The sequence below is a fragment of the Panthera tigris genome, chromosome D4 (assembly GCF_018350195.1).
Source record: "Panthera tigris isolate Pti1 chromosome D4, P.tigris_Pti1_mat1.1, whole genome shotgun sequence".
Lineage (NCBI taxonomy): Eukaryota > Metazoa > Chordata > Mammalia > Carnivora > Felidae > Panthera > Panthera tigris.
The window spans coordinates 31,221,338-31,246,894 of record NC_056672.1 but is presented as its reverse complement, the minus strand read 5'-3'; the positions used below and the strand labels follow the sequence as shown (position 1 = coordinate 31,246,894).

Below are 25,557 nucleotides of genomic sequence, written 5' to 3'. Positions count from 1 at the left end.
GAAATCAAAGGCATCAAAATAGGCAAAGGTGAAGTCAAGCTTTCAGTTTGCAGATGACATGATATTATACATGGAAAATCCGATAGACTCCACCAAAAGTCTGCTAGAACTGATACATGAATTCAACAAAGTCGCAGGATACAAAATTAATGTACAGAAATCAGTTGTATTCTTATACAACTAATAATGAAGCAACAGAAAGATAAATAAAGAAACCGATCCCATTCACAATTGCACCAAGAAGCATAAAATACCTAGGAATAAACCTACCCAAAGATGTAAAAGATCTGTATGCTGAAAACTATAGAAATCTTATGAAGGAAATTGAAGAAGGTATAAAGAAATGGAAAAACATTCCATGCTCATGGATTGGAAGAACAAATATTGTTAAAATGTCAATACTACCCAAAGCTACCTACACATTCGATGCAATCCCAATCAAAATTGCACCAGCATTCTTCTCGAAGCTAGAACAAGCAATCCTAAATTTTGTATGTAACCACAAAAGACCCCGAATAGCCAAAGTAATTTTGAAGAAGAAGACCAAAGCAGGAGGCATCACAATCTCAGACTTTAGCCTCTACTACAAAGCTGTAATCATCAAGACAGCATGGTATTGGCACAAAAACAGACACATAGGCCAATGGAATAGAATAGAGACTCCAGAATTAGACCCACAAAAGTATGGCCAACTCATCTTTGACATAGCAGGAAAGAATATCCAATGGAAAAAAGACAGTCTCTTTAACAAATGGTGCTGGGAGAACTGGACAGTAACATGCAGAAGAATGCGACTAGAGCACTTTCTTACACCATTCACAAAAATAAACTCAAAATGAATGAAGGACCTGAATGTGAGACAGGAAACCATCAAAACCCTAGAGGAGAAAGCAGGAAAAAAATCTCTCTGTCCTCAGCCACAGCAATTTCTTACTTGACACATCCCCAAAGGCAAGGGAATTAAAAGCAAAAATGAACTATTGGGACCTCATGAAGATAAAAAGCTGCACTGCAAAGGAAACAACCAACAAAACTAAAAGGCAACCAACAGAATGGGAAAGATATTTGGAAATGACATATGGAAGAAAGGGCTAGTATCCTAAATCTATAAAGAACTCACCAAACTCCACACCTGAAAAACAAATAATCCAGTGAAGAAATGGGCAGAAAACATGAATAGACACTTGTCTAAAGAAGACACCCAGACAGCCAACAGGCACATGAAAAGATGCTCAACGTCGCTCCTCATCAGGGAAATACAAATCAAAACCACACTCAGATATTGCCTCACACCAGTCAGAGTGGCCAAAATGAACAAATCAGGAGACCATAGATGCTGGCGTGGATGTGGAGAAACGGGAACCCTCTTGCACTTTTGTTGGGATTGCAAACTGGTGCAGCTGCCCTGGAAAATGGTGTGGAGGTTTTTAAAAAAATTAAAAATAGATCTACCTTATGACCTAGCAATAGCACTGCTAGGAATTTACCCAAGGGATATAGGAGTGCTGATGCATAGGGGCACTTGTACCCCAATGTGTATAGAACTTGCAACAATAGCAACAATAGCCAAATTATGGAAAGAGCCTACATGTCCATCAACTGATGAATGGGTAAAGAAATTGTGGTTTATATACACAATGGAATACTAAGTGGCAATGAGAAAGAATGAAATATGGCCTTTTGTAGCAACTTGGATGGAACTGGAGAGTGTTATTCTAAGTGAAATAAGTCATACAGAGAAAGACAGATACCATATGTTTTCACTCTTATGTGGATCCTGAGAAACTTAACAGAAGGCCATGGGGGAGGGGAAGGAAAAAAAAAAGAGAGGCAGGGAGCCAAACCATAAGACACTCTTAAAAACTGAGAATAAACTAAGGGTTGATGGGGGGGGGGGGGGTGGGAGGGACAGGAGGGTGGGTGATGGGCATTGAGGAGGACACCTGTTGGGATGAGCACTGGGTGTTGTATGGAAACCAATTTGACAATAAATTTCGTATTAAAAAACACATTCATTAAAACACACTCAAAATAAATATACAATCTTAATAGGCCAATATATATATTAAATATTTTGATCAGTAGTTAATAACCTTTCTAAAAAATACTTCAGGTAATATTGTTTCACTGGTGAATTCTACCCAAAAACTAAGGTTAAAATGTTATCAATTCTATACAATCCCTTTCATAAAACAGAGTGGAGAAAACGATTCCTAACTCATTCTCCGAGGCCAGCATTAGCCAACTAAAACCAGACAAAGATATTACAATTCAGAAAAAAGTACAGAATACATGAATGTAAATGTATAACCCTTCAACAAAATTTAGCAAAAACTTAATCCAAAAATGTATAAAAGCAATTATGTACCATAACCAAGTGTGATTTATCCCTGGTATGCAAGGCTGTTTTAACATTGAAAATCAGTTAATGCAATCAATGATATCAACAGAATCAAGAAGAAAAACATACAATCATATCAATAGAAACATAAAATGCATTTGACAAAATCCAGCACCCATTCACGTACACACAAATCTCTCTGGAAACAAGGTGCAGAGGGGACTTCCTCAACTTAATAAAGAACACCTGCAGAAACGGGCAGCTAATTTCATACTTAAATGCTGACAAACTGAATGATTTTTTCCAAGATAGAGAACAGAAGAAAGATGTACCCTTTCATTGCTCCTACTCAACATGGTACTGGAAATCCTAGCTAATGCAGCAGAACAAAATAGATAGATGATAGATAGATACATAGATAAAAGGCATACGGATTGGGAAGAAAGAAATAAAATATCTTTGTTCAGAGATGACATTATTTTCTATGTCAAATAATTTACCAGAAAGAAACATATGTAACTAAAAAGTGAATATAGGAAGATTGCAGGATACAATGTCATTATATAAAACTCAATTGCCTTCCTATAAACCAGCAATGGACAACTGGTATTTGAAATGAAAAACACAATACCATTTACCTTAGCACCAAAACATTAAAATGCTTAGAAATAAATTTAACAAAATATGTACATAATCTATATGAGTAAAACTACAACATTCAGATGAAATAAATCAAAGAAGAACTAGATGGAGGTATTCCATGTTAATGAATAGAATTCTCAATATTTTAACATGTCTTTTCCAACTAACTTGATCAATAGATTCACTCAATCGCAATCAAAATCACAGGAAGTTATTCGTACATACCATCAACTGATTCTAAAATTTATATGGAAATGCAAATTGTCCAGAAAAGTTAAACCGGTATTGAAGAAGTCAGTCAGAAGACTGACACTACTTAATGCCCAAAACTACTATAATGCTACAATGATCAAATCAGTGTGGTGTTGGAGACAGAATTAACCAAAAATTTAAATGGAACAGCATACAGAGCCCAGAAATAGACTCATACAAATATTGTCAACCGATGTTTGATCATGGAGCAAAGACAAATCAACAAACAAAAGACAGTCCTTTAAAACAATGGTGATAGAACATTTGGACATCCATATGCAAAAAGATAACACAGACCTTACACATTAACTCAAACATTAACTCAAAATGGATCAGAATTCTAAAAATAAAATGCAAAACTATAAAACTTCTAGATTAAAACATAAAAGAAAATCTAGGTGACCTTGAGTTTGGCAACCAATATTTAGGTAACATCAAGGCACAATCCATTAATGAACAAATTGGTCAGTTTAACCTCATTAAAATTGAAATTTCTGCTGTGTAAAAGAATGTCAAGAGAATGAAGAGAAGCTACAGACTGAGAGAAAATATTTGCAAGAAAATATCTGGTGAAGGAATTTTATCTAAAATATATAAGAACTCTTAAAATTCAACAATAAGACAATGAACAACCCAATAAAAAGTGGATGAAGGAGTTGAACAGATAACTCACAAAATAAGATATACTTATAGCAATAGGCATATGAAAAGCCCAGTGTCACCTGGTATTACAGAATTGCAAATTATGAGACACTACTACACACCTATGAGAATGGCCAGAATCCAGTGCAGTGACAACACCTAAAGCTGGTGAAGATATGGAGCAAGGGAAACTCTCATTCACTGCTAGTGAGAATGCAAAATGACACATCCACTTTTGGCAGACAGTTTACCAGTTTCCTGTAAATTTAAACACAGTCTCCGCTACACAATCCAGCATTGTTTTCCTTGCTATTTCCTCATTGCTTTGAAAAGTTATGTCCATGCAAAAGCCTACACACACACACACACACACAAGCCCTTTTATTTTGTGATTCCAAACACTTGAAAGCAACCAAGATGCTTTTCAGTAAGAGAGTGTATAAACAAACTATGCACATCCATATAATGGAATTTTATTCAGCATTAAAAAATAAATGAGTTATTAAGCCACAAAAAGGGAGAAAGCCTAAATGCATATTCTAACTGAAAAAAAGCCAGTCTAAAATATTTTAACTATATGACATTCTGGAAAAGGCAAAACTATTGAGATAATGAAAAGAAAAATGGCTGCCAGGAGTTCAAGAGGGAAAAGCCAAAGGGGAGAGGTTGAATAGACACAGAGCAGGTTTTCCAGGCCAGTGAAACTGTTCTTTATGTTTTAGGGTAGTGAGACTGTTGTTCTCTATGATAATGTAATAATGGGTATTACAGTAGATGAGATTATTCATGTAGCAAAAGAACCATACAACACAAAGATTGACTGCCAATGTCAACTATGGATTTTAGGTAGTAATAATATATCATTCATTAGTTGTAGAAAATGTACCACACTAATGTAAGATGTTAATAATAGAGGATACTGTGTGTGGGGTATATGGGAACTCTACTTTCTTCTCAATTATTTTGTAAACCTAAAAATACTCTTTAAAAGTCTACAAATAATTTGTTTTTGTGTCCTTAGGTCTCTAATTTGTTAGAGTCTGATGTGTGCATGCATTAATTTTGAAAGAAAGTTTACTCGTGGAAATGCAAAATTGATAAAATTAATTTTCTTACTGTTGGTTATATATATTTTCATGTATTGCGTAATTTTAAAGTTAGCTTACCCACCTCCAACCCCCAGATAAATCCTGCCAAAATATGACTCTTTCTTTTTTTGTTAATGCTTGCCCCGTTTTGTGGTATTTGTTCTATTGCACAGCAATATTCATAAGAGATACTTGTGTATACCCTTGAAACTTTATTTTAAAAGATATACTTCTGGGGGCACCTGGGTGGCCAAGTCAGTTAAGCATCTGATTTCCGCTAGGTCACAATCTCATTTTTGGTAGGTTCAAGGCCCATGTAGGGCTCTATACTGACAGTGCAGAGCCTGTGTGGGATTCTCTCTCTCTCTCCCTCCTTCTCTGCCCCTCCCTGACTTGAGCTTTCTCTCTCTTTCAAAATAAATAAATAGAGTTAAAAAAAAAAGGTATACTTCTGGAGGGGAAGTAAGCTCTCTTTAACCCTCCTCCCACCACCAACTCATTGTCCCTGCTCCCATTTTTACTGTGTATTAAAAATAAATTCAAACATTCTAGATATAGTAAAATGAGCATCGTATGCACATATTACAGATTTAACAATTCTTAACTTTGCCATATTTTCTTTTCTGTTTTGCTGCATTTTAGAAAGTAAATTATAAATATATGATTTAATAATTGAATTTTTTTTTATGTTTCAAGTTTCTATTTAAATTCCAGTTAGTGAACATTTAGTGCAATACTTTCAGGAGTAGAATATAGTGATTCACCACCCACACACAACACCCAGTGCTCACCCCAACAGATGCCTTCCGCAACACTCATCACCCATCCTGCCCATCCTCTGCCCACCTCTCCTCCCAGTACTCCCAGCACCCGCCAGTCCCCACAGTCAAGAGTGTCTCAGGGCCCCTGGGTGGCTCAGTCGATTAAGCATCTATTGATTACGCTCAGGTCATGATCCCAGGGTCATGCTCTCTCCTGCTCTGTTTCAAAATAAATAAGTAAAACTTAAAAAAAAAAAAAAAAAGTCTCCCACAGTGAACCCCATCGCCCTTTCTTATCTTTCCTTCCCCTATGTACATCTGTTCTGCCGCTCAAACTCCACATTTCTTTATGTATCTTTAAAAATAAGAACAATTTCCTACATTGTACAAATAATCACACTAACCAAAGTAATGGTAATTTTCCTTTATATTTCTAGTATCTAGGCTATATTCATGTTTCTCCAATTGTAGTCTCTTGTAGCTGTTGTTTTTTTTCCAACTAGAATCCAACTGAGAAGCATGCTTTGCAATATGTTGCCATGTCATAAAGTTAAAGTCTAATCCACGTATCTGGAGACTTAGGAAAAGTCTTCAAGGGTCAAGTCCAGTTGTCATGTCCCAAGGCGCTAATTGCGGGGGGTGGGGGGGGGGGAAGGCTTCTAACATTACTTCCTGCAGTTTCCAAGTTTTGTGGTAAATGTAATCTTTTTTTAATGTTTATTTATTTTTGAGAGAGAGGGAGAGTGTGTGAGCCGGGGAGAGGCAGAGAGAGGGGGAGGGAGACAGAGGATTTGAAGCTGGCTCTGTGCTGACCGCGGGGCGGGGGGGGGGGGGGTGGGGCGGGGGGGGCGGGGGTGGTGGTGGCGGGAGGCATACTGGACCGCAGGAAGGGTGAGATCACGACCTGAGCCAAAGTGGGATACTTAACATACTGCGCCACCCAGGCCCCCTGGGAAATGTAGTTTTAAACGTCACGGGCCTACCGCGCAGCACTCTGGGAATCCAGCTTGGGGGCTCATTCTGCGCAAGTGCACATCCAGCCCTATCTCTTTCCGCGGGCCTTCCCTGCCTGAAGAGGACACGATCTCGGCTTCCTTGGGTCTGTGGGGGAATAGAGGCTGCGCGCCGGGGGTGAGAGCACTGGGGACACGGCTTCGCGAAGTGTGGGGCTCTGCTAGGTCGGGTAGGTTTGTGTGCGGCGAAAGCCAGGGGGAAGTTCGAGGAAGCTCCTGGCAGATTCTCCCCTCCTCCAGCCTCTGTGCATGTGCGGGGGGGGGGGGGGGGGGGCGGGTGTTGGTTCCCACCTACTTCTGCGGAGCAGGTGGGGCTGAGTCCCCTGTCTGGAGAAGGTACTTCCTGTGGGTTCTGGGTGCTGGGACTGTGGGCAGTGGAAAGGGAATCCGCCTTTATGATGTTTTCGATGAACATGAGGCTACCAACAGTAGCTTGTGCATTAGTCTGAGAATTAAGTGTGTAAGTTACTGTCACAAGATGCTTTGTTCCCTTTGGTATTTTATTTAAGCCTCACAATTGCCTTTAACATTCCATGTTAAAAAGTGAAAGGAACTTACTGGGGACGGAATGATATACCTGAGGGCACGGCTGGTAGGTGAGAGAGGCTGGAATAAATACAAGTAGATTTTACTCCCTACTTTTTACTCTTTCCAATATCCATTCTGCCCCAAACCCAGAGGTGAAACCTCTGGAGCTCTTAGCAGAGTCCCCAAATTTTCAGAGGAGATATGATTGTGAAGTGAATATGGACAGAACCTCACAATGTGGTAAATATTTCCTGGGATTTGTGGATTCTTTTTAGAGCCCCTCCTTCAGACAGAGAGTCTTGAACCTTCCTGCACTAAGCTATCTCCATTCTCAGAGGCACATTCTGATAATCTAACGCAGTGCTGGCCAGTAGAAAGATAACACAAACCAAACATAATTTAAAATTTTTCAGTAGCAACAGTGAAAAGATTAAAGAGGTGAAATTTGTTTTACTGATGTGTTTAACTCAGTATATCCAAATTACTATTTTGATTTGTGAGTAGGCACACTTCAGGTGCAGTAGTTGCATGCAACTAATGACTACGTTACTGGATTTGTAGTGAATTCCAAAGTCACATTTAGAGTGTTAAATGGAGATTTCAAATGCAGTAAATTTGTTTCTCAGACCTGGATCCCAGCCCCTCTGGAGGAAAGTAGGTCTTAAGATAGGAAAATGAGAGCCCTAGAAACCATTGTCAGCTCTTCTGACAGATCCTTCACTGGAGTTTCAGAACAGAGGCAGAAGGTTCAGGAAAGGCACAGGTCCTGATTTTCTATACCAGAAGCAGTTCTTGATCCCTGTACAGCATGAGTGATGTATATTCAGGAGTATTTTCATGAATTGTGTAATTTTAAACAGCTAGCTTACCCCACCTCCACCGCCCCCCCAATAAATCCTGCCAAAATATGACTCTTGGTAATGTCATCACACCCCTGAAGCCATCACAGACTGGACAGTGGCACTGGACCTCCTTGCAGAAGGTGGTAACTTGAGGTTGAGAGGGGTGGGTTACTGTCATGCTGCACAGGAACAGGCATGTCACTGGATGGCTGGTGAGGACATGATGCCCAGGGACGATATAACCAGCCAGAACTGGTGAAATCTTAAACAGCACCCAGTTTCCTTCATTCTCCCCTCTTTCCAGATTCTGAGCTGCCCTCACTCTATGTCCATCAGCACATATGGCATCTAGTTATGCGATGCTCCCTCTTTCCTGAATGTAGGTAATAATAAAAGGAGAGTAGAAGAAAGGTGTTCTATATTGGACACTTTGGAAGCCCAAAATATTGGGCCTGAAAGAATGATTTTTGTAAAGACACCCAAGGCAGAATCAAGAACTAAGCACAGTACTGTTTACTTAAATAGATAAGTACTATAGGCATCTTATTAAAAAATATGTCTTATAAGTTGCAACCAAGTTAGAACAAAAAGTTAGAAAATATATTTCTTGCATAAAGCATCCCATCTTTGTTTTGGAGTTTTCTGGGGAAGTTCTAACTCAAGGTATAAAGACAACACAAACTTGATTAACAATCACATCTAAGTAATTTTTTTAACAGTTTAAATGAAGGTAGAAGGTTTTACCTTTGTATGCCTGAATTTGTTTAACCAATCTCCTTTTGTTTTATTTTGTGTTTTTTGTTGTTGTTCTTAATTAGAAGGGGACATAAATTGTTAATTCATCGACTTTTGAGTTACACAGCAGTGAAAAGACAAGTTTAAGCCGACATAATCATATTGGAGATGCACTTGTTCAGGTACTGCCTCTGTGTGGTCCCTCCTGTTCTTTCTCAAGAATGTCAAAAGGACATTCTTCTATAGGGAAACCTTTTTTTCTAGCTGGTGTTATAGAAATTTTTAGGCAAATGAAAATAGTTGTAAGGCAGACCAGGTTTCTCATAACTCTATTTTTCTTTCCTCTTCCCCAGGAGAACCTTTTCATTTCTTTACATTCTTCAAGGAGCAGCAGAAAATGAACATAGCTCAGGTGAGTTCTGTTTTAATAATCTGTTTGTTTTACAGTAGATTTTATAAGGGCTTAGGTGTCTATTCACATGGAAAAGTAAAAATAGAAATGGATCAGATGCCTTCATAGGTGGAGATACAGATGAAGAGCAGAGCAAAGGTAGCATGTGGATATATGTAGATGCTCTTATATTACAATTTTATCAAATTGGAGCTCTAAATTTATTTTTGAATTTTTGGTAGCCATGTCAGAGTGTTAGACAAACAATGCTTTTAAAGGTCAACACTGATGAGATGATTATGCAAACTGATACCTCATAGAATGTTAAGACATTTGAAGTTCAAAAAAAATCTGTTTATCTTTTTTTTTTTTTAATTTTTTTTTTAACATTTATTTATTTTTGAGACAGAGAGAGAGCATGAACAGGGGAGGGTCAGAGAAAGAGGGAGACAGAATCTGAAACAGGCTCCAGGCTCTGAGCTGTCAGCACAGAGCCCAACGCAGGGCTCGAACCCACGGACTGCGAGATCATGACCTGAGCCGAAGTCGGACGCTTAACCGACTGAGCTACCCAGGCACCTCCCAAAAAATCTGTTTTTCGAGTAGGTGATTTAGTTAACAATTTGTCAGTAATAACTCTAAAATAATATAGAACATTGTCTCTACTTGTTCTTCAGTAAAAGTAGAAGACATAATGCTAAATGTGAACTTGGTCAATTCTATTTTCCAGAAATTCAAACATAAGAATTGAATAAGACATTTTTTCTGATGAATCAACTGAATATCCTTAAAATTACTGTCCATAAATATTTTGAGTACCCTTGGTATTTGGATTGCTCAGCAGACAATTTAAAATTGTGTTCTGTTTCAAATGTTTAAATACTTTCTGTTCACACTTGGTTTCTCTCCCACTTGCCTGTCATATCCAGTGACCAGAGACTTGACTGTAATCACATCCTTGAGTCTTGTCAAGTCCTTTCTTTACCTGACTTTTCTGAGCACTTGTCTCTGCTTCTCACTCTGCCCTTCTGGAAAATTTCTTTGTTAGTGTCTGTGACACCCTCCACTGGCTTTTTCCTTCCCCTGCTACTATCTTTGTGGAGTCATCTACTTTCCCTTGTACTTTCATGTGGCTCATCCCCCATTTTTGTCCTTGGCCTTTAATCTGCTCTATTATCTTGGTATGGTTTTATTCTCTTTATTTTTATCTAAACTTTATTGAGATTCAGGTCATATACCATGCCATTCACCCATTTTAAGTGTAGAATTCAGTGATGTTTTAGTGTAAATGTGCAGATATCACCACACTCAATTTGAAAATACTTTCATCACCTTAAAAAGCACCTCTACATTTTATCCCTTCTCATCTGCTCATTTGCCTCTAAGCCCCAAGCAACCACTAATCTATTTTCTGTCTGTATAGATTTGCTGACTCTATTATTTCTTGTAGGAGGGTTCTGCCTATGACAAATTTTGTTTTTGTTTATCTAGGAGGGTTTTAATTTTTCTATTTTTACTAGTTATATAATTCTTGGTTGACAACTTTTTTTCTTTCAGCATTTGTCATACATCATTTCATTACCTTCTGTCCTCCATGGTTTCTGATTAGTAATCTGTTTTTAATACTGTTGTACATGATGAGTCACTTCATGCTTGCTACTTTCAGTATTGTCTCTTTGTCTTTGTATTTGACTGTTTGATTTCCATGTGTTTAGGTGTGGATCTCGAACTCTAAATTTATCCTACTTGAAGTTTGTTGCGCTTCTTGGATTTGTAGATTAATGTTTATCATGAAATTTGGAGACTTCTTGGCCATTGTTTCTTCAAATATTCTTTCAGACTTTCTGTTTGGGACTCATGCATATGTTGGTAAGCTTAATGCTATCCCATATTTCATTTTCTGTCATTATTTTTTCTTTGTTTCTCACACTACATAATTTCAGTGGGCATATTGTCCACTTTGTTCATTCTTTCTTTCACCTGCTCAAATCTGCTGTTGAACCCCTCTGGTGAAATTTTGATTTAGTTCTTATATTTTTCAACTCTTGAGTTTCTATATAATTTATATTTGTTATATTTCTATCTCTTTATTGATATTCTTTATTTAGTGAAATTTTTTTTTTATATTTTCCTTTAGTCCTTGGACATTGTTTTCTCTAGGTATTTGACCATATTTAAAAAAGCTGATGTAAAGTTATTGCCTAGTAAGTCTAATGTCTGCTTCCTTAGGAGCAGTTTCTATTAATTATACCTTTTCTGCACATATGTCTTTCTTTCTTTTCTTGTTTACTAATATTTTTGTTGCAAATTGGACATTTTAAATAAAATAATGTGACAACTCGAGAATTTCTCCTCTCCACAGGGGTCATTGTCAAAATTTATTTTGTTCAGTGACTTTTTAAAAAATTCTGTAGAGCCTGTTTCTTGTCATCTGAGGCAGCTCAAGTTGTCTACAGAAATTTCTTTAAATGCCTAGAACCAGTAAATTTTCCAGTCTTTGCTAAGGAGATCTGTGCATGTTTGGGAATTCCTTCTACAGTCAGACAGGCAGTTAATAACTCTGCATTAACCTACACTTCCTTCTAATGCCAAACTCAGAGTCACCTAGAATTGACAGCTTAGACCCTTCTCACATCTTTCCTGAGCATACTCACAGCCTTGGGTGTATGCACAGCTCTGTGCAAGTATATGACCTCCTAGATTTCAGGAATATATCAGAGCTTTTCAAAACATTTATGGACATCTCATTATCCAGCTTTTCCTTTCAAGCTTCTTAGTTAAGCCATTAATTGCCCCAGCTGTTATCTACCACCTCAGATAGCCATTAAGTTAAACAAATGCCTTTAGTTGTTGTTGTATTTAATGTTTATTTATCTTGAGAGAGAGAAAGCATGTGCATGTGGGAGGAGCAGGAAGAGAGGTAAAGAGAGAATTCCAAGCAGGCACCATGCTGTTCGCACAGAGCCATTGCAGAGCTCAATCCCACAAACTGTGAGGTCATGACCTGAGCCGATACCAAGAGTCGGACACTTAACCGACTGAGCCACCCAGGTGCCCTGCCTTTAGTTGTTTTTGACAAATACCTGTGAGAATAAGGCTTTTCACGCTCTGAGCTAGCTCAAACAAAGGCATCCTGATAAGCAGGGTCTTTTAGGAAACCACCAAACAGGTCAAATAATGACAGTTTTCTGTGAATGAGGCTTTGATGGATCTCCAACCCAGTTCTGCTGTTGTTGTGGTTGCCAGGCTTCTGGTTGCAGACCATTGGTTCTCAAACTACTGCAGAGTTGGGAGAGAGAGGGATGGGAACAGGGTAAGTTAAAAGGATATGGATCAGCATTCTTATTATGATTCCGCTGGTTTTTTTTAATGTTTTGGAGATAGCCTTTGTTAATTTCTATAATTTTGCCAGTTTTTTCATTGTTATTTATGGACGAGAGAAATTTCTTAGATCCTTCAACATTTAATATTTACGTCACTTGTTAGCTTATTTTTTTTTAATCCAAGTGATTTCATTAAGTCAGATAGTAAAGAGATTGGCAAAATGAAAGCAATGCCACTTTTCTCACTAATTTTTTTAGTTTTGGAGGATATAATTAAAAAATTTTTTTAGATTAAATTTTATGAGGGGTATTCCTGTTCTTTTGTTTTTTTTAGTTACCAGCTACTACTACTGAGTTTCACACACAGGAGGTTCTCACTTAGTAATACCGAAGACATGAATGAACAAATAATTGGATACATAACTGGGGGGAAAAAACTTGCTTCTATCCTATTATTTCTTAGTCTTTTTCTTTTTCTTTCCTATTTATAATTGTGATAAGAACACTTACATGAGATCTACTCTCTTAGCACATTTTTCATGTGTATAGTACAATACTGTTAACTATAGGTGAGCTACACAGCAGATCTCTAGAACTTAATGATTTTGCATAACTGAAACTTTTTACCAATTGAACAGCAACTCCCCAATTTCCCCTCCTCCCAGCCCCTTTGAAGTGCTTTGTTGTGGAAATTTTCCCTTTTCTCATTTTCTAAGATTCTACCCTTTCCTGACTCTTACTACTTTTCAGAAAACTTTTTATTTAGCTTTGTGGCCTATACTTTATTTGCCACCCTCTTTAATATTCAGGCTTCCTCAAATTCTGTTTGGTATTTTTCTTTCCTCAGTCCCATATAGGATGCATAGCAAGCATATAGCTCAAATTGTTGTCTGTTTGCCTCTTAAAATTTTAGGTACAACCCAAATTGCTAATAAGTCCTAAATTCTTGCCTTCATTTTAGACCTCGCTTCTGTGTTCTAAAACCATGTGTATACTAGTTTAAGAGATAGGTCCGGTTTTATGTTCACAGACCCTTCAAGAACAACATGAACAGATCTGTTCACTCAAACTTCTAACATTTATTTTCCTTTTGTTTCCTAAATGTCAGTGTTTAGCATCAACATTCCAGAAGCTGCTCGTACAGTTAGACTAGGTGGTTGCACAAGAAGGTAGTTATCAAATTGGTTTTTGCTGCTGCTCTGTGATTATATCCCTATCATTATATTCATTGTTGTTACTTCAGTTAAAATAATGTTCTCTTATATTGCTCTCTATGGTTCCAACTGCCTGGTAAGTTGTTCTTTGCTCTTCATGAACTCTAGATTTATGTTATCTTTACGTATTTATTTATACCTAAGTTTGATTGTGTAAAATATCTTCACAGCTTACATGTTATCTCTTCTTTGTCTCTCATTATTTACAATGATGATGCCTGAAGAGGGAATGAACATCTTAGAATTCTCTAAATACCCACGGTAATCACTTGGGATGTAGAGGAAGAATTGTAGGAAGCCTCTATACGTTGAATTTTTTTGTCTTAAAAAAATCTGTGGTTTATAAACAGATATAAATGAATTATAGTAAGTTAAAAATCTTGATAACTGAATAACTCCACAAAGACAAAATTAGGTCAGAAATAGATGCCTTTTAAACCATTTGTTTTAAAGCTTAAAAGTAAACAGGAAAAATAGTAATTCTTAAAGATACTTTCTTTTCACTTAATTCTGAATCCGTGAATAAAATGTATTGTCACAGGGGTCTGTGTCATTCGAAGACGTGGTTGTCGAATTTACCCAGGACGAATGGCAGTACATGAGCCCAGCTCAGAGGACACTGTACAGAGATGTGATGCTGGAGAACTATAGCCACCTCATCTCAGTGGGTAAGCATACCTTAGTATGTGACTTCCTCTAGGTTACGTTTACTTTTTTTTTTAAAGTTAACAAAACACATGGACTCTTTGTAGAGATTAATGTTGTACAGGCTTTTGAGTAAGAGGTCCAAGATAACTGAAGCCTTTAAGGAAACAGAAACAATGTTTATGTTACTACTTTCCATGGAAAACTTCAATTGAGCACATTATTTTGCTTCTCTTGCTACTGTTAACTTTCTACACCTTTGGAAACCAAAAAGCCAATGGATCTGGTCTATATATACCCTCAATTGTCATGTTTACAGGGTATTGCTTGACCAAACCCAAGATGATCTTCAGGTTGGAGCAAGAAGAAGAGCCCTGGTCCTTAGAGGAAGAATTCCTAAACCAGAGGTACCCAGGTGGGTGAGCACTGACAAAAGGAAACACTTGGGGTAGTTCAACTTTTAGGGGAATACCTTCGAAAGTTTGTTTTATCCTTTTAAACAGCTCTATTGAGATAGTTTACATATTGGACAATCCACCCATTTAAAGAGTACAATTCGGTGGCTGTTCATATATTCACAGATACATGTAAACATAACCACACTCCCATTTTCATCACCTCAAAAAGAAACCTTATACCCTTTAGCTATTGTCTCCCTTCCTCCTGTCCCCTACAGCCTTAGCAATCACTAATCTACTTTCTGTCTCTATAGATATGCCTACTACATTTCATGTAAATGGAATCACACATTATGTGGTCTTTTATGATTGGTTTCTTTCACATAGGATTACAAGATTCATATGTATCAATATTTCATCCTTTGATTGACAAAATAAGGTCTCATTGTTTGTTCATTCTTCAGTCATTAGATGTTTGGGATTCTACCTTTTGGCTATTATTGAATAATGCTAATAGAAACATTCATTTACAAGTTTTTGCATGGATTTATGCTTTTTTTGACATGTGTTTTTATTTATTGAGTTATACTTAAGAATGGAATCACTGGGTTTTATGGTAACTATTTCAGGAAACTCCAGACTATTTTTCACAGTGCCTGCACCATTTTTCATTCCTAATGACAGCATATGAGGGTTCTGATTTTTCCACATCTTCACCAATAATTGTTATTATCTGACTTGTAGCCATCCTAGTAAAAGAGAAGTGATGTATTATTTAAGTTTTGATTTGCATTTCTGTATTAGTCATCTGGCCTGGCATAATAAAATACCATAGTCTGGGTGGTTTAAACAACAGAAATTTTTCATAGTTCTGGAGGCTGGAAGTCCAGCATCAAGGTGCCAGCATAGTTAATTTCAGTGAGGCATCTTCCTGGCTTGCAGAGGACTGTCTTTGACTATGCCTTCATATGGCCTTTCCCGTGTACTTGCATGGAGAGAAAGAGAGCTGTGATGTCTCTTCCTATTCTTATAAGGACACCAACCCTATAAGAGTTGGAGCTGTACCATTATGACTTCATTTAGCCTTAATTATTTCTCCAAAGGCCTTATCACCAAATTACATTGAGGTTGAGGGCTTCAACATATGAATTGCAATTCAGTCTATGACAATTTACCTGTTCACTAGTGATGTCAAGCATTTTTTCATGTGCTTGTTAGTATTTGTGCAAACTAATAAACAATTTCAAGAATTTCAAAAATTATAGTTTCAACATAACTCTTAGAGCAAAAAGGTAAAATCATCCTGAGCGTGTTTACTGAAAGTTTTTGTTGTGAAACTATTAAAACAGATTGCATAACATAAAAATTGACATAATTTTTGGACCATGCATGTTTCCCAGTCACTAAATATAAATGATTTGATCATATTAGTTAGCTAAAAAAGATATTCCTAAATAAGTATCTTTGAAAGATTGTAATAAAAGGATAGTAAAGTTATTAAGGCAAAAATAAAATAGTTTAGGCGGGCGCCTGGGTGGCTCAGTCGGTTGGGCGGCCGACTTCAGCTCAGGTCATGATCTCATGGTCCGTGAGTTCGAGCCCCACGTCGGGCTCTGTGCTGACAGCTCAGAGCCTGGAGCCTGTTTCGGATTCTGTGTCTCCCTCTCTCTGACCCTCCCCCGTTCATACTTTGTCTCTCTCTGTCTCAAAAATAAATAAACGTTAAAAAAAAATTTTTTTAAAAATCAAATAGTTTAGGGTTTCATGTTATCATTCAGGTTTGAATTTAGGCAATAAATGCATAACTTAAAAAAAAAACGCCCTCTAGTCAAGAGCACAAGTTACGCATTTGAATGACTACACCAAACAATATCATACCAATTATCATAAAACACAAAATAATGGAGTACTAAGAATTTAAAATTCACCCGTATTAGGAGGTAATAATGTACTTTATCTGATTATATTAGACATGCTATGAGCATTAAATAAGTATGCCTATATAAACGTAGATGATATTTATATTAAAGGGAACCATATATTTGTACATGTATCCTGAAATCAAAGAACAAGCCTTTCAAGTTCCCATGGATTTATTATAAGATAGTGAAATGCAATATTAGTCTAAAAAAGAAAACCTCAATAAATCCAAATTAGAATCCCATAAATAGTAATCTGAACATATTTTGATAAATCTAGAAATTAATGATAACATGAGTAAAAAAAATCTATTGATATGGATATTTCAAAGATTACCTCTTTTAAACAACATATAAATACAAAAGGATATCAAATCCAAAATTGCATGACATTTATAAAAATAAATATGCATATTATTAACATTAGGATATGTGTAAGTTAATGAACAGAGGTAAATTGGTAGTCTCCTAGTAATAAATTAAGCAAGAACAATAACAAAAATGTACTAATACAAGCAGAATTTAAGAGTGAAATTAAAAATTAATAAACTGGAGGATTGAGAAATTGTCGTATGTTTCTTAGAATAAAAAACAGTAAAATGAATGAGCTAACCCTAACAAAAACAAAAGAAAAGAAGCACTTATGTGATAAATTCAAGTTTGTAAAATTTAATGCAATATCAAAGCAAATCTCATTCATAGAAGTGATGTGATAGGATTTGCTCTGTTAGATATGTAAAGCTGTGAGAGTTAAGTAGTATGAAACTGGAGGTGGGATAGTTTAATATAATAGTGAAACAGAAAAGAAAGGTCAAGAAAAACACATATGCTTTATAGATAATTGGTCTTTGACAGGTGGTTCTTTTCCCACAGATCAGTGGAGAAAGAATCTTGAGGTAATCTTTTGGATCTACATGAAAAATGGGATTCAGGTGGCTTAAAGTCCTGATTTTCAAAGCAAAACTAGAAATATTCTATATGATAATGAGAATGTGTTCATGACTCTGCTTAGGGAAGAAATTAATAAGATATAAAAAGTATTAACTGGGGGAAAGATGGAGTAATGTATTTTGTTTTACTCTGCCCACTAAGTACAACAAAATGTATACGTGTGTGTGTGTGTGTGTGTGTACAGACATAAACATAGACCTATATATATGTATATGCATATTATATATAAAAGTATATATATATATATATATATATATTTGTATGTTGAGAGAGAGAGAGAGAGAGAGAGAGAGAGAAAGACAGAGACAGAGAGAGAGGGAGAGAGGGGAAATGTAACATTCTGATAGATTACAAAACAATGAAGGTGAACTAGGGGCCTTGGCACTTGATAAAATACAGGGTGGTTAGTGTTAGGAAAATGCTGGTAGGGACCCTGATCTCTTACCCTTCTCCATTGTTAATAGAGCAACCCACTCCTCCAACTCCCAAAGGTGTCTGTGGAAGTTTAGTCCACACTTGGCAGTAGTGAAGCTGCACTCCACTTCTTTTGTTGGCATGATTTCAGAAGAGGTTGGCTAATACTGAACATTAATTTTGATAAGTCCTATTTATTAATTTTTTCTTAAGGATCATGCATTTGTTGTGCTGTCTAGAAGTATCAAAACTCAAAGTAACACAGATTTATTCATGTTTTCTTCTAGAAATTTTTAAATTTCACATTTTATATTTTATGATCCACTTGGTGTTAGTTTTCATAGACAGGATGAGTTATGTGTTAAGTTTAAATTTTTGAAAAGGGGAGTCTAGTTATTCTAGCACCATTTTATTGAAAAAATTATCATTTCCTATTGAATAGCATTTCCATTGTTCTTAGAAAATGGATGAACATATATTTTGTATATGGTACATAAGTATAAATATATGTGTATATTTGTACTTTTATTCTGTACATTTTAGACTATATATTTCTGTGGTATCTCTATTCTTTTTTATTTATCTACATATTTATCCTTCCCCAGTACCACATTAATTTTATTACTCTAGATTCTTAATTAGACCTTGAAGTCAGGTAATGTGAGTCCACCAATTTTCTTATGTATAAATTTTAAAATGATCTTCTTGATATTTACAAAAAGCATGCCAGCTATTCAACTGGGATTGTATTGAATTTATAGATCAAAAGAGGATTGATATCTTAACAATATAGATTCTTCCAATCAATAAAGAACATATACATATCCTTTTATTTATGGTTTATTTGATTCTTTTTATCAGTAGTTTTCAGCAGATACCAAGTATTTTGTTTTTTGTTTTTTCAGCACTATGGTAAATCATATTCCTTGTCAGCTTTAAAATTCCAGTGATAATTGCTTGTATATGATTGGCTTTTGTATATTGGCTTTGCATTTTGCCTTGCTGAAAACAGTTATTAGTTAAGGAGCTCTTTTGAAGATCTTCTTGGGGCTCTCTGGGTAGACTTACTGTGTATCGTTTATTTCTATTCTTGCTTTATTGCATTGGTTGGAACTTCCACAGTCTGGAATAGAAGTGCTGAGGGTAGACAGCCTTGTCTTTTTCCAATCTTAGTATTCAGTCTCTTATTCTTAAGTAAGTCTCTTATTCTTAATTATGATATTAGCTACAGGCTTTCTGTATATTCCCTTTATAATAGGTTAATGGATGGAATTTGAATTTTGTAAAATATTTTTTCCCTTAAATGATGTGATTTGTCTTCATTCTTTAGATGATTAAGATGATGGATTACATTGATTGACTTTTAAATATTGCAATAGTATTCTTGGGATGAACCCCCACTTGATCCTGATAAATCATTTCTTTTCATATATAGTTCTTTTTGATGCTTTTTTTTTGAGGATTTTTACATTTATGTCATGAGGGATATTGGTCTGTAGGTTTCTTTTCTTGTGTTTTCTAGAAGAAATTATGTAAAATTGGTATTTTATTATTATTATTATTATTATTATTATTATTTTTAATGTTTGGCAGAGTTCACTAGTTACTACCATCTGATCCTGGAGCAGTTTCTTGGAACTACATCTTTGTCAATCACATATTCAGTTTCTCAGATGCTGACCTGTTGTGTTACCTCTTCCTTCATGAGTTAATTTGGTAGTTTTTTCAAATGAAATTTGTCCATTTCACTTAAATTGTCAAACTTACGGGCATAGAGTTTCCCCTAATATTCTTTTACTGTCTTTTTAGTATCGTATCAGTATTTATGTCCCCTCTTGCATTTTTTTCTGATATTAATACTGTGTGTCTTCTCTTTTTTCTTCTTGGTTCTAGCACTTAAAAAAAATCTTCAATGAACTAAGCTTTGGTTTCATTTTTTTCTCTTCTTTTCATTTCCATTTTCATTGTCATCTTTAGTCTTTATTATTTTCTTTTTTCTTTCTTTAGATTTAATTTGTTCTCTTTGTCAAGTTTCTTAAAGTAGAAGCTTAGGTGACTGATTAGAGGTCTTTCTTTTCTAATATAAAAGATTGTAAGCTATGAATTTATCTCTGAGAACTACTTTAGCTGCATCCCACAAATTTGTATATGTTCTAAACAGTTTTTCATTCAATTCTAAATATCTTAATTTCTTGGGAGATTTTCTCTTTGACTAATGGATTAATTGGAAGTATATTAACTTACAAATATTTTGTGTCTCTCCAGGTAACTTTGTGTTAATCATTTCTAGTATAATTTCTCTGTGGCTTGAGATTATACTTTATACAATTTCTGTTCTTTTATATTTGTAAAGATTTTTCTTGTAGTCCATGATGTGGTATGCCTTGATGAATATTTTATGTATATTTAAGAATAATATGAATTAAGCTATTTTTAAAATGTTCTTGGATTTTGAGAGTATAGTTATTCCAAATGCTGCTGCATCCCTTCTAGCTATAATATTGTATTCCTGCCTCTTTTCCCTTTTTTCCTTCCCCTACCTGCTGTGTTGCCACAAGTACCCTAAAACAGATTTATTTCTTTTGCAGATTCCATGGAGTAGATAGGAATGTAGTTTTAGGAATAGTTGCGGTAGTGATTGTTGTTACCATCCCTGAATGTCCTATAAATAGAACTTGCTTAGGATTCTTCATGATCTTTCCACTAAGCTCTTGGTTTGGCTCATGGAAAGAAATTTTGCAAGTGTCCAGTCCTTTGTACCTGTGGCAATGGAACTTTCATTTCCTGTTAAACCTATCTAGAACCACAGGGAAATATTCCATTTTTGTTAGGCTTGAGTAGGGTGCATATTGTCAAAAAGATTTTCTGTTCTGTTAGACTATCTTTATTTCAGACCTTTGGCCAGAAGGAATAGGGTTTTCTTGTAGCTCTTTTTGTCTGTGTGTTGTTGACTTTGGATTGCAGGCTTCTCCAACACTCCAGTACCCCATATAAGAATTATGGGAAACAGAAAAGCCTTGAAATCCTCTGCCATGTCATTTCTTGAGTCCCAAAGTTCCACATTCCATTTTGTAGCATCTTACTTTTTTATTTATTACTGATTGATTTATTGATTTTCCAGGGATATTTTAATTGTAAGAGGGAGGACTTGGGAAGATAGCTACTCCATCTTGGCCAGCACTGGAAATAATACCTGTTTTCTTTAAATAACATGGATGAAGAGAGAGAGAGTATATTTCTTTTTCTCTGTGTGTATGAATTACTAATCTCTGGGAATGTGACCTGTAACAGTAGATTACAATACATAACAAACATATGGCTATAAATTCCTTTCCATAAGAAATGTAAGATACAGAGATGTTTTCTATTTTTCTCATTTTAGGATATTTCAGCATTGATATTCACATTGAGGAGAACCAGGAAAAACAAGAGAAACCTCTGTGGCAAGTAATACTCACTAATAACAAAACATTGAGTAAAGAAGAGCAGAAAGTCTTAGAAAAACCATTTAATCTGGATATAACTCCAAATTCTTCAGGAAATATGCCTTGTAAATATGACTCATGTAGAATGAATTTGCCAGGTGTTTCTGAATTAATTATTTGTGATAGAAACTATTCAAGAAAGAAGGCTGATTACATAGATGTATGCAAAAAATTGAAGCTTGATACTAAGCATGAGAAAACTTACACTGGAGAGAAGTCTTACAGATATAATAAAAATGTAAAACCTCTCAGTTATTGGAAAAATCATCAGAAACTTCAAACCCTGGAACAATCTTTTGAATGTAATGAATTTGGGAAAATTTTGCATGATAAGACTGTTTGTGTTATGGGAGAGGAATCCTATAAGGATGATGAATTTAGGAAAAACTGTGATAACTACATGAGAACTGGCACAAAAGAGAAATGCTTTCATCTTAATGAATGTAGGAAATCCAAAACCACTATTGAGAATTATAATAAAGTTCACATGGCTGTGGCACACTATGAATGTAATGAAAGTGGGAATAACTTCAGCAGTATCTCATCTCTCACTCAATCTCAGAGAACTGCTACAGAACAGACTAGTTTTGCAAGCAATAAGTGTGACGAAAACTTGAGCCAGAGCTCAGCCCATATAGTACAAAAAAAGACACAAACTAGAGATGAATTTTGTGTGTATAATGGATGTATAAATACCTTCTACCAGAAATTAGACCTTATAGTATGTCAGAGAACTCACACAGAAGAGGAATTGTACCAGCGTGGTAAATACAGGAGGTCCTTCCATCAGAACTTAGCCCTTAGTGTACATCAGCGAAGTGAAACTGGAGAGAAGTCATTTGAATGTAATGAATGCAAGAAATCCTTTTACCAGAAAGTACAACTCATTCATCATCAGAGGACCCATCCAGGGGAGAGACCTGAGGAATGTGGGGAATCTTTTTGTTCAAATTCACACCCTATTCATTATCCTGGAACTGATATAGGGGTCAGTCTCTATGGATGTAGTAAATGTGAGAAAACTTTCTGTCAGAAGTTAAACCTCAGTGAAAATCTGACAGTTCACACAAAGGAGACACCTTATGATAATAGTGGATGTGGGAAATCTTACAAGAAGTCTGCTCTCGTAGTATGCCAAAGAACACACACAGGGATGAAACTCTGTCAAAGTAATGTATATGGAAAAACATTCTCCAAGACGTCACATATCAGAGAACATCAGAGAATTCACACAAGGGAGAAATCCTACAAATGTATTGAATGTGGGAAAGCTTTCTCTAAGACATCACATCTCAGAGCACATCAGAGAATTCACACAGGCGAAAAACCCTACAAATGTGTTGAATGTGGGAAAACTTTCTCTCATAAGACACACCTTAGTGCACATCAGAGAATTCATACCGGGGAGAAACCCTATGAATGTAATGGATGTGGGAAAACTTTTGCTGATAATTCAACCCTCAGAGCACATCAAAGAATTCACACAGGGGAGAAACCCTATGAGTGCAATGAATGTGGGAGGCCTTTTACCCATATATCTGTTCTCAGAGCACATCAGAGAATTCATACCGGTGAGAAACCCTATGAATGTAATGACTGTGGGAGATCTTTTGCCCATAATTCAGCCCTTAGAGCACATCAGAGAATTCACACAGGAGAAAAACCCTATGAGTGTAGTGACTGTGAAAAAACTTTTGCCCATAATTCAGCTCTCAAAGTACATCAGAGAATTCACACAGGAGAGAAACCATATGAATGTAATGAATGTGCAAAAACTTTTGCCCATAATTCAGCCCTCAGAGCACATCAGAAAATGCACACAGGGGAGAAACTCTATGAATGTAATGAATGTGGGAAAACTTTTTCACAGAAGACACACCTCAGTACACATCAGAGAATTCACACAGGTGAGAAACCTTATGAATGTAGTGAATGTGGGAAAACCTTCTCTCAGAAATCATACCTCAGTGGACATGAAAGAATTCACAAAGGGGAAAAACCTTATAAATGTAATGAATGTGGGAAAACATTTGTTTATAAGGCAGCTCTCATTGTCCATCAAAGAACTCACACAGGAGAGAAACCCTATGAATGTAATGAATGTGGGAAAACTTTCTCCCAAAGGACACACCTCTGTGCACATCAGAGAATCCACACAGGGGAGAAACCTTATGAATGCAATGAATGTGGGAAAACTTTTGCTGATAATTCAGCCCTCAGGACACATCAGAGAATTCACACAGGGGAGAAACCCTATGAGTGTAGTGAATGTGGGAAAACTTTCTCCAAGACATCACACCTCAGAGCACATTTGAGGACTCAGACAGGGGAGAAACCCTATGAATGTAATGAATGTGGGAAAACTTTTTCCCAGAAGTCATATGTTATTGCACATCAGAGAATTCATACAGGTGAGAAACCCTTTGAATGTAATATATGTGGGAAACCTTTTGCCCATAATTCAACTCTCAGAGTACATCAGAGAATTCACACAGGTGTAAAATCCTATGAATGTAATGAATGTGGGAAGACTTTCTCCCAGAAGTCACACCTAAGTGCACACCAGAGAATTCACACAGGGGAGAAACCCTATGAGTGTAATGAATGTGGGAAAGCTTTTGCACAAAATTCAACTCTCCGAGTACACCAGAGAATTCACACAGGAGAGAAACCCTATGAATGTAATGAATGCAGAAAAACTTTTGTCCGTAAGGCAGCTCTTAGAGTACATCACACCAGAATGCACACCAGAGAGGAAACCCTTACATGTAGTGAATTTGGGAAGTCCTAATGGGACTCAGATCTTATTGGATAACATATATTAAAGAAGCTCATGTCACATAGACTGGCAAATTGTTTCCTTTTCCACTAGGCACATCCATAGCTTGTCTAATTTCACAATCTGTCCTTCATTCAAGTGAGGCTGGTCATGGAATATGACACTATTACATTTAATCTAAGTCTAACCTTCAGAAGTCACCTTACATTCTTTCTGTCTTATACTGTATAGAGATATTTCCAGGGCAGACTTCAGTGCCATGTATTAAATATGGTAGAACATAAGGTGAAAGAAGCCAAGTCTGAATAACTGGGTGAAACAGCATCTCCACTAACATCTTCACAAGTTGGCTTAAAAGAAAAACATCAAGTTGTACTCTGTTGAGCTTTTACGGATTTTGTTCTATTGGTTAAACACACATAGCTTAGATAATTCTGTTATGGTGGGACAAAACCCTATGAATATAAATGTCAGGAAGACCTATAAAATTCAGCCTGTCACTATGTATCAGAGATTTCATATGAGGAGAAAAGCTGTCAACATCTTGAGTGATCAGAAGCCTTCATTAAAAATTAGAGAAATCTCAGGGAAAAACACAAAAGCCTTTACTAGATGTTAAACATCAAATAATTAAGATTTGACCAAAATCTTATAATTTGATAATTTATATTTTAATGCATATTGAACAGTTGTTTCAGATTTTTTTTCCTGAGGAAATGTATCAGTTTCAGAATTGAAGATAAAATCTTCACCCAGAACTGTTGTACCTAAATTTGTGATTTATATATAACTTCAAGTTTTATAGAAAATATATAATAAAATATTCACCTGTACAGAAACTCACTGTGGAATGTGAAGTTTTAAAGATGGAGGAATAACTTAAATTCTGTGTACAACCCCAATAAATGTTTGTGGCTAGTCTCTGAGCTATGTGGTACATCTGTATTAGTTTGTGTAATAATTTATTATTGGTGATGAGTTCTAGTAGAAGACAGCAACCAAACCTCCTCTGGACCTAATCCATTTTCCTTTTTGATTTATAATTTATGTTCTTCTGTTGGCTTCCTTCAGCTTGATGCTGTTGATGCTGTGAGATTTTGGCCTGCCTGCTAGTGTGGCCCTGTTTTTCTAGGATATTGGAGATCCATAAGATTTCCTAAGTATCCTCGTGTATCTGGATGGGTGAGTGGGCTG

The 25,557-nt window shown here is 36.1% G+C and overlaps 1 protein-coding gene across 8 annotated transcripts; it reads left to right on the top strand.

Moving 5' to 3' along the window:
* Positions 1 to 6,778: 6,778 nt before the first annotated feature.
* On the top strand, positions 6,779 to 25,289 carry ZNF658 (zinc finger protein 658). 8 transcript variants are annotated; one of them, XM_042964662.1, is made up of 7 exons: positions 6,783 to 6,857; positions 9,198 to 9,256; positions 10,951 to 11,104; positions 13,667 to 13,727; positions 14,314 to 14,440; positions 14,737 to 14,832; positions 21,482 to 25,289. In XM_042964662.1, exons 5-7 carry the CDS (start codon positions 14,371 to 14,373, stop codon positions 24,373 to 24,375), a joined length of 3,060 nt encoding a protein of 1,019 aa, XP_042820596.1. In that variant the 5' UTR covers positions 6,783 to 6,857; positions 9,198 to 9,256; positions 10,951 to 11,104; positions 13,667 to 13,727; positions 14,314 to 14,370; the 3' UTR covers positions 24,376 to 25,289. The 8 variants fall into 8 exon arrangements, with proteins under 8 accessions (XP_042820591.1, XP_042820596.1, XP_042820594.1 ...); XM_042964657.1 differs by lacking the exons at positions 10,951 to 11,104; positions 13,667 to 13,727 and adding an exon at positions 8,928 to 9,026 and having other exon boundaries at positions 6,779 to 6,857; XM_042964660.1 differs by lacking the exon at positions 13,667 to 13,727.
* The last annotated feature ends 268 nt before the right edge of the window (positions 25,290 to 25,557 follow it).